At 41.8% G+C, this 9,425-nt stretch overlaps 1 protein-coding gene across 2 annotated transcripts; it reads right to left on the reverse strand.

Moving 5' to 3' along the window:
- Positions 1–903: 903 nt before the first annotated feature.
- Positions 904–9,147, reverse strand: chp1 (calcineurin-like EF-hand protein 1). 2 transcript variants are annotated; one of them, XM_081725046.1, is made up of 7 exons: positions 8,679–9,147; positions 7,384–7,456; positions 5,307–5,387; positions 4,774–4,973; positions 4,303–4,364; positions 3,257–3,379; positions 904–2,620 (listed from the first exon to the last, which is right to left on the reverse strand). In XM_081725046.1, exons 1-7 carry the CDS (start codon positions 8,743–8,745, stop codon positions 2,567–2,569), a joined length of 660 nt encoding a protein of 219 aa, XP_081581172.1. In that variant the 5' UTR covers positions 8,746–9,147; the 3' UTR covers positions 904–2,566. The 2 variants fall into 2 exon arrangements, with proteins under 2 accessions (XP_081581172.1, XP_026852563.2); XM_026996762.3 differs by having other exon boundaries at positions 4,774–4,901; positions 8,679–9,143.
- Positions 9,148–9,425: the final 278 nt, after the last annotated feature.

The following is a 9,425-nucleotide window of genomic DNA, read 5'->3' on the forward strand; positions in this document are numbered from 1 at the left end:
GTATCTTAGCTGCTCTTAAGATGTTGTCCCTGGGATCTGCTGGAGCCAGTCTCCCAGTTTGGGGTTCACAGCCCCAAAACTGCTCCAGTTATTAGAGTACCCACTGTTGCCTTCACCTTACATCTTTTCTAGCTCTTCCTTCAGGCCTTGGTATTCTTGAAGCTACTCATGTTTATTTGGTCCTGATTGTGCAATCACTTTGAACATCTATCACTACGGCCTTCTAGTGCTCTTTGTGCATCACTACTAAATCTGGCTGGTTAGCCATTACCATTTTGTCAGTCTGGATCTGGAAGTACACAAAGTTTCTTAAGAAACAGGATGTTTTGGTCAGAGGTCCTTCATCAGTCGTAGGTGTTCACTGATTTTCTGTGCCTTTTTTGTCTTGTATATTGATTAGTGTCGTTTTACTGACATTTCTTTGATATTTTAAGAAAATGTCATTTATTTCCATTGTATGTCTGCAATCTTGTCTGTAACCCCATCAATTATGCTGCTGCCTGTCTTGACCAGGACATTTGCAAAAGGGAGCAGAGAACTTATCCTGGTTAAATAAAGCTTACTAAATAAATGTTAGGTTTGGCTACATCTGTAAAATTTTGTCAGCTTCAATTCACATGAGCCCAAAGTAGAATTAGATGTCTTATATACATTGCAACCCACAGACAAATAAAGTGCTAAACAGTATAAATCAGTAAGAATCAGTTATGCAAAATGTAATACATGAGTCGGCTAATACTTATAATGACCTACATCAAGTTAGGGTTAACACTGTCATTCAGCGTGACTGAACTACAATTACTCAAATCCAGTTATATTTAGTAGTGTGGCAGTGTGTCGGAACTATAATTTAATTAGATGTTATATTATTCCTATATTCAAATAAAGTCACAACAAATTACATTTAAATATGGGACCTGGATCTTTATTTGATCAAAATCAGTCCACATTAACCAATAATATTCTAATGTATTGTACAGTACATGACTGATAATCACGTGTAATAAAATGGTAATGAAACTGGTGTTTCCCAGGAGTCGTCCAGTGCCGCTGAAGAGTTTGTCCCTCCTCAGCCCTAACAAGAAAAGTTGATCAGCAGCTACTGCAGGTGCACTGTCCATCAGGTCACACGCTCATCCTATAGATCTACGCGTATATCAGACAACCAGCAAACATGTGATTTCAGTTGGAGTACCCTGGATGGTAAGAGACAGAACTAATGATAAGCACCATGTTCTGGCACAGATTATATCACTGGTGTGCAAAAAGTGTTTGATGACATCACTGCAGGCTTCCTTTTCAGTAATGTTGAGAGTGCGTGCGAAACTGGTCTGCTGGTACATACGGACCAAGATGACCTTTATGGGACTAAAATGACCTTTAGAGGCCCTTAATCCTGCACAAGCCACTGACAAGGTTCTGGAAACTACATGTGTTAGTGTTGTTAAGCTCTCATCATTGAGAATCCAGCACATTGGCATGTAACCTTTACGGCAAAGCCAGAAACCAAATACTACAGAGTACTACAGATTTAGAGTTACCTTCTCTAACTAGACAGCCAGAATGCAGTCAGACTCATTGATGATTCATTTTGAACAGGTCACTGCTAATTATAGCTGACTGACAGCAACACAGCCTGAGAAGAAAGGAGGGACTAAAACAGAGACCATCAAATTGGCTGTAAAGATCCCCTGATAACACTGAAAGCCATGGAACACCATGGTCCAAAACAAGGTCAAAGTTTTGGAATGATCTAGAATCTGACACCTTAAAATGTATAAAATTTCAGGGATTCAACTAAATTGATAGGGAGGAATCTTCATAAATAATCATCTCATTACAGCTTCCTTTGCAAACCTTCATCTCTCCAGAGAAACAGCATGAAGCAAACCTCAAAACGTCGTCACCCAAACCTGCTGTCCAGGGCCAGCAAGGCCCGATAAATTCCTCCGTCCCCTGCCCTGAACTCTGAGAGAAATAGTCGCAGAAAATAACTGGTAACAGGAAAAGAGGGGGCAACGCAGCATGGTGTGAAGCAGCCATGCCTCATCCACCACAGAATCTCCCATCACTGCTCTTTTACAGCTCGTGGAAAAGACTGAATAAATAAAACCTTTATTTGATGACTTATCTTCACACGGACAGAACACAGAATTACAGCTGCTCTTATCTTGTAAGGGACGGGTTTGTCCTCGATGTAGGATATTCTCCTCCCTCAATAAAATCCATAATGAAAGCCCATATCTTCTGTTCATAAAAAGTCCTCATTGCCACATACAACCACATCAACTGTACTTTTATTCTACAGAACTAGGTTTAAACTAGGAATGGTCCAGAATAAATAAGTTTATAGTTCCAGAGGACAGCCGTTGCGACTGAGTATAGGCACACGACGACGTGCCCAGCGCAGGTCAGCGCGAGAGAGGACGAACCAAGAAAGCAGCTGCGTCTACTGCACATGTGGACAGTGTAGCCTGAAATGTAGGGACCAGGAAGGGGTGGATCTTAATTATATTGGCATGGATGGTGTCCAGTCAGTGTTCAGTTGTAGGCAGTGGGTGGTTCTTCAGTGCAAGAAGCGAATGCTCATCTTCTGTTCAACATCCACCTTCTCCAGCACCTTAAAAGAGCGGGAAAGAGAAGCCAGGTACCTCAGGACAAGGTCCTGCATGATACAGCCCAAGTGTAAAGTTTCACCTCTATGAAGTACTACCAAAAAGTAATGTAGGCTCGATGGAGTGACTGCTAGAGGCTGGACCTCAAGTTACAATTGCACTGTCAAGAAGCAGAATCTTAACCTGTTTTTCAAATGCTGCGTGTGCTGCCTTAGAACTGTGGAGGTCTGATATACCAAGGTGGTATATCAGGAGGTCATTTTATACCAAGGCTGGTCTGATTATCATTTTACAGGTTTTGAAGGACGGCTGAGATTTCTGACAAGTTTTCGCACACTCATTCTGAAAACACTACTTCTAAACCACATTGTCGTATCCGTAATATAGGTGGATAAAGTTTAACACAGCACAGGGCATTTAGTCTACGAGGCACAAGCCCACAAACCAGATAACCATCACTATCACATATACACACACTAAACATGTGGAACAAATAAATCCAATAAAACTAATACATCCTGAATGATTGGACTGTTTTGGCCAGTCTGTATCCATTTTCTTTATGCTAAGTTGGCATGTCACACCTGAAAGCTCAGGCGTATGCAGGTGTGGGTGCTGTAAGCTCCTGTGTGGTGCGTTACCTTGATGAACTCGCTGAAGGAGATGGACATGTCTCCATTTGTGTCGGCCTCCTGGATGGTCCTGTCTGCAATGCTGCCCAGCTGTTCATCAGAGATGTTCACGCCAACCATCATACGCAGAACCTGAACACACACACACACACACACACACACACACACACACACACACACACACACACACACACACACACACACACACACACACACACACACACACACACACACACACACACACACACACACACACACTGTAGTCACAGTAACAAAACAAAAAAACACACAAACCAAAAAAACACACACACGTGCCTCATTTCCAAAGGACGTGTGGGATTGCTAAACGTTCCAAGGATACATGCTTTCTTAACAAAGTGTTATTACTAAACCAACCATGGATTTTGGAACACTAATAACAGGGCGTCATATGCTGTTGTGAATGAAGCATTTTTCACTTTACAAAGGAAGACTCTTCAGCCCTCCTTCAAGTACCTCAGCAGTAAAACAAATCTAGAAAGCACTTCAAGATGAAGCGATACAAGTCTCGTATTCCACTGTGTACAGAACTGTGCGATTTCATGACTCTCACCATTGTAAAAAAACAGTATTGTCTTTCTTTGGCGTGACAAGGGAATGCACGTGTGAATATGTGTGGCATTTGATAACACTCGTAATTGATGGCCGCCAATGGTAAGTAATCATTTACACAGACACCGAGCCAAAACACATTTGAGATCACGATCTTCAACTCAAGTGCAGTGTCTGCACATAGCGTTACTGATGTCTAGCGAGACGTGTGACATCAGTGGAAGATGAAGTTATGTCTGAGTGTAATCGTATATAGACTTTATGCTCCCGCCACGCTACAGAAACACCTGGTTTCAGGTTACAAGGGCAGGCACCTCTAAAGGGACAATGAAGGCAACAGAGACCTTCTCTATGTCTGTCATGGACAACGTGCAAAATGTAAGAACGCAAAGGCCAAGAGTGCATGCCTGCGTAAATGTTTACACCACTTTCTGGCTAGACGGAGACTTAGGAATGCCACCCACCTGGAGCAGCTCATCCCTGGAGATTTTATCATCTCTGTCCAGATCATACAGGCGGAAAGCGACTGGAAGAGAGGACCAACAGATGAAAGAAGAACACAGTAAAGCCTGAGCTCGCAGTACATGTCTAGCACAGAAAACAACCTTATAAGCACTGTTTTGATTTGAGGGCTATGAGAGTTTCCACGTATGTATACATTTTTTTTGTGCTCCTGATATTCTGCCCAAGCACTAATCAGAGAGGCCAGTTATGTCAGTCCGGTTAGACAGGGCCACTGCTGCTCCGTGAGTTCATGGGCAGACACTTAGGGACGGTTTCTAAATATACATTAAAAAAAAAAAAAAAAAAAAAAAAAAAAAAAAAACAACTATGTTCATATGAAAAAATAATCTGTATTGTTAAAAAACTCATACACTGATAAGTAGGAGCTCAGTGTAAGGCCTGTAGGAGCACTAGGAGGGTAGCGGACTCACAGAGGAGCTTGTTGTTCCTGCTGTTAAGAGGCTCTCCTGAGTTTGGGTCCTTGTTCTTCTCGTTGTCTTCTACTGGTCGAAAGTGTGCCAATGTTCTCATGAACCCTCTGAAGTTCACCTGATCCTCTCTGTGGCAGGCGTGAGACAAGTGTGAACAACCGTGCCCGTGGAGACAGATACTGTCGTAGGAATGTCCACTTCTGAACAAAACATTATGAGATCACTGGGCTGGCAATGACGTAAATATGACTGCCGGGTAACCATCTTTCACTCTGCTACGCTTGAAAAATGTATCATTTTCTATAACATTCCTAAATGCCTGGAAAAACACAGGACTACCTCTTTCTCCTGAACACCAGCAAAAAAATCAGACCACTTACTCACACCAAAGGAGCCCAGAACCACCAAAGAACTCACAGAGAGAATCATTACACTTATGCACTGTTTAATAAACCTTTGCCTAACCAATACATTCAGTTTAAGGAAATACTTTTTAAATTTGTGGAGTACTGCGATATCAGGACACTACTCACCCCTCAGGGAAGAAGGCATTAATTATCCGATCACCGAGAGGGTTGATGGCCAGCTCTGGAATTCTCTGGAAGTCTTCACGACTGAGCAGAAGAAAAAAAAAAAAAAGCAAGCGAGGAAGATGGAGCGAGAGAGAGAGATATTAGTTGGAATATCTCATACGAGACACTTCGAAGTATCAATTTTTCTGTTTGTGGCTTTTAACAAGGAGGATGGATTCTGTGGTAGTCTCTGGGCTATGAGCATTACAATACAGCCACCATGCCTAGCAGTCTGTGCCATAAGTGTCTGCACTCTTCACTCTAGGGTGCAAATAAGCTGTATTGTGTTATACATGCATTTGAACAAATCAGAACTGCCTTCCAAAGCAGTAACTGACTAAGTGTGAACATGTTCTTGCATGCTCTCACTTGGTTTATATTTTCATGTGTAACCAAGTCCTATGTTATGGCAACTAATGACTGTCCAAGTCACCTTCAGTTCCAACAAGAGACAAACAGTAAAACAGTGGCATTCGTGCACTCACAGAGGACAGAGCTGCAGATGAACCTTGCTGTTGAAACAACAGAAGCGCCACACTAAGTCTCAGTGATCCAGTGACAAACAGATGTTTGAATCACAGGCTTATATTTTCACCCAAAACAAAGTTAGTAGACTGCATAATCTATGTGCCAGCATACCAGCCAGATAAATACCTCACCAGAATCAATAGTGGCAATGACTAACATAGAACATGAACGAAACTGTACAGTTTGGAAAGTAAATACAAAAGCACAAAAAGATTTGATCAGTGAAACTACAGTGCATCCACCTAGAAAAGGCATGTCATTAAAATAACCAGCTGCCATGATAAGATATATAACTTTGAGGACTGAAGGCTGTGCTAATAATGGCTACATTAATCAGGGCATAACATATTCAGGCAAGTCTCGTATCAAACAGCGTCTGCATCTTTATATCAAATGGGTTGTTTTGGGACTTGGGTTGGTGTGTACAATGCAATCAAGGCTGAGTCACTGGAAACAAGGGGGGGTTGGAAAAGTGAGGCAGCACTGATCTGGGACCTGGGCTGAAACTCATGGGGGCAGGGGCTTTGGAAAGGTGAAGCAGCACTGATCTGGGACCTGGGCTGGAACGCAAGTCACGGTATTTTTCCACTCACCTTCCCTCGGCCGCAGCTATTGTTCATCCCCGAGATGTGATAAGGGATTAAACGCAGCTACCCAAACACTGACTCTGTGCCAGCACTGACCTACAAGAGGCAGGCCAAGGAAACGTCCGTGTGACATCATCACATGACAAACACCTTTCGGTGTTAGCTGTTTGTCGTGGCCACTGTAGTGACAGATTCTCTTTCACATTGTACACCAAAACATTGTACAGATGTACCTATACAAACCTTTTCGCATGAAATGTAGTTCAAATTACATAAAAGATGCCAAATAAAAAGGTGATCCACACTGTACTGAGGTCAGTTCTCAAGCACACCAAGGTACTGTGCAGCAAACCCAGTCAAACTCTGCCCTGGAAACACTCTGGCAAGATGGAGCACTGGGACAAGACCACAGCACTGCTGAAATTATACACCTCACGCCCTTCAGTCTGTGGGCCTGCCTTCCTGTGTAAGTGGAAATTACATTTTACAGACAAGAAAACCTTGCTGCTGAAGTAAGACATTACACCAAGGCTTCACACTAGTTAGCTGTATGGATCACACAGCAACCTGTATTCACAGCCTGTAACAGACACTAAGCTCTAGGCTCTTCAGGCGTTTCTTAAATAAATGAGCGATTCTCAAACACATTAACTTACTGGGTACAGCACAGTTAGACAAAAACTCTCAGCAGCATAATCATAAACAAGCCTGAAAATATATTATCTGTGCCTTACTACATTACCCTTGTTCCTGAAACTGAAGTGAACAAAATCATTCAAATTAAAAAAACAAATTAAATATTCTGAGGTTTCATCATTCTATGTCCTCTTGCACATCTGATATACCAAGACAAGCGTATACTGCCACGCCGCAAAGCCACACTGTCACGCTTCAAGCAAAGTCAATCATGCTTGTGCGTATACCTGAGAGCACCATTCTCGCCTTTATCCAGACTGTGGAATCGGCTGTACAGGCGTGTGATCTGGCTGTGGGAAACTGCAGAAAAGCAGAAAAAGACTTTTAAAAGCAACAAAATAGTCATGGCTTATTTATATTCTATTCTTATATTATATTTATATTTTTATATATATACACACACACATTATATTATTATATATATATATATATATATATATATATATATATATATATATATACACACACACACACACACACACACACACACACACACACATACATATACATATATACACATACATATATATACATACATACACACAAAAAAAATGTCGTATGCAAGATCTGCGTTACTAGTTAATATAATATGATCAGAGTCAAACGTACATGTGAGATATGAGGTTAAAAAAAAAAACATTTTCTTGAAGTTTGGCTGACACTCAACTCTCGAACAGTTTGGGCTATCCCGTACGTCCCCCAGTGTGACAGTGATGGGAAGACTTGCCGAGAAACGCACAGAGCAGCGCGACAATACCACAATCATGCGCGTCATATGGGAACACTGGAGTATTAAAACTATGACAGGAGTCATATAGGAAGATTAGAGTATTAAAACTATGACGGGAGTCATATAGGAAGATTAGAGTATTAAAACTATGACGGGAGTCATATAGGAAGATTAGAGTATTAAAACTATGACGGGAGTCATATAGGAAGATTATAGTATTAAAACTATGACGGGAGTCATATAGGAAGATTAGAGTATTAAAACTATGACGGGAGTCATATAGGAAGATTAGAGTATTTAAACTATGACGGGAGTCATATAGGAAGATTAGAGTATTTAAACTATGACGGGAGTCATATAGGAAGATTAGAGTATTTAAACTATGACGGGAGTCATATAGGAAGATTAGAGTATTTAAACTATGACGGGAGTCATATAGGAAGATTAGAGTATTTAAACTATGACGGGAGTCATATAGGAAGATTAGAGTATTACAAAAGCATTTTGCCGGATTTAGCCATCTGACGAAAAGAGTGATAAAGAAAGAAAAGAAAGGCATAGATAGATGGAGAGATAGAGAGATAGATAGATAGATAGATAGATACATGAACCGTGTCAATTCATAACAGCCTTTGGCCCTTATTCATTCCCAACACTCAAAGCCGCCAGGCAAGCTGGCACATTTAACCATGTCAGCGGAACCTCGCTAACGTGACTTTGACATTAATGTACATGTCTGAATAACGTTACTGCTGAATTAAAGAAACGAATGTATGAATGTAAGTAACTCACATCCCGTTTCCTTTTTAATCTCCTCAATGTCCTCCTCTCTCAACAGCGACGACGCTCTGGATCCCATTTTCGCTCTGTTCGCTCTTAATGTTCACACGGACGTACTAGTTATCTTATTTTACCTTAGCTTAGCTAGGCTAGGTTAGGCTAGGCTAGGCTAGGCTAAAATAGGTTAGGTTAGGCTAGGCTAAAATAGGTTAGGTTAGGCTAGGCTAGGCCAAGCTAAGATAACTAACTAACCAACTAATAACGGTTACACACGAAGACGAGAGCTACCAGAAACCTAGAACATTTACTAGTCAGCTAACAACCTATTTGCTGGCTAATTAAAACAACAAACGCGATTCTCAAATATCTTAATTAGGACCGATACAAAATGCCGGCGCTATTTCACAACCGCCTGTCCACCTTTTCGCCCCTTTACACTGACCGAACCAAGCGAGGACTACCAGCAGCCGGCCAGCTCTGAGGATTTAAGGCTCCTCTACGCCTCTCTACGTATGGTGTGATGTCACCACGTCGCCGGGCGCGTCGCCGTGTGACGTGATTGGATGGCTCTCCGCCGCGAGCGCTGTTGATGTCATTCACCGCGGGCGTGTGTGCGTGCTGAAATATTAGGCTACGCGTGGACACGTTTGGATTAAGAATATACTGCGTGTGGCTTATCCAAGCGCTGCTCAAGGGAAATGATCATTTTGCAATCAATTTAAGATCATTTTAAAATGCAAACTTGGCCTTGGAAAATGT

This window comes from Electrophorus electricus, chromosome 12 (genome assembly GCF_041902795.1).
Source record: "Electrophorus electricus isolate QZ-2024a chromosome 12, ASM4190279v1, whole genome shotgun sequence".
Classification (NCBI taxonomy): Eukaryota; Metazoa; Chordata; class Actinopteri; order Gymnotiformes; family Gymnotidae; genus Electrophorus; species Electrophorus electricus.

Excerpts from the sequence above, each read along its gene's own strand:
- chp1 (XM_081725046.1), bottom strand. The coding sequence starts at position 8,745 with ATGGGATCCAGAGCGTCGTCGCTGTTGAGAGAGGAGGACATTGAGGAG. Across the intron at positions 3,380-4,302 it reads CCAGGGATGAGCTGCTCCAG|GTTCTGCGTATGATGGTTGG; the intron begins GTGGGTGGCATT and ends GTGTGTGTTCAG. Across the intron at positions 2,621-3,256 it reads CCTTCAGCGAGTTCATCAAG|GTGCTGGAGAAGGTGGATGT; the intron begins GTAACGCACCAC and ends CGCTCTTTTAAG.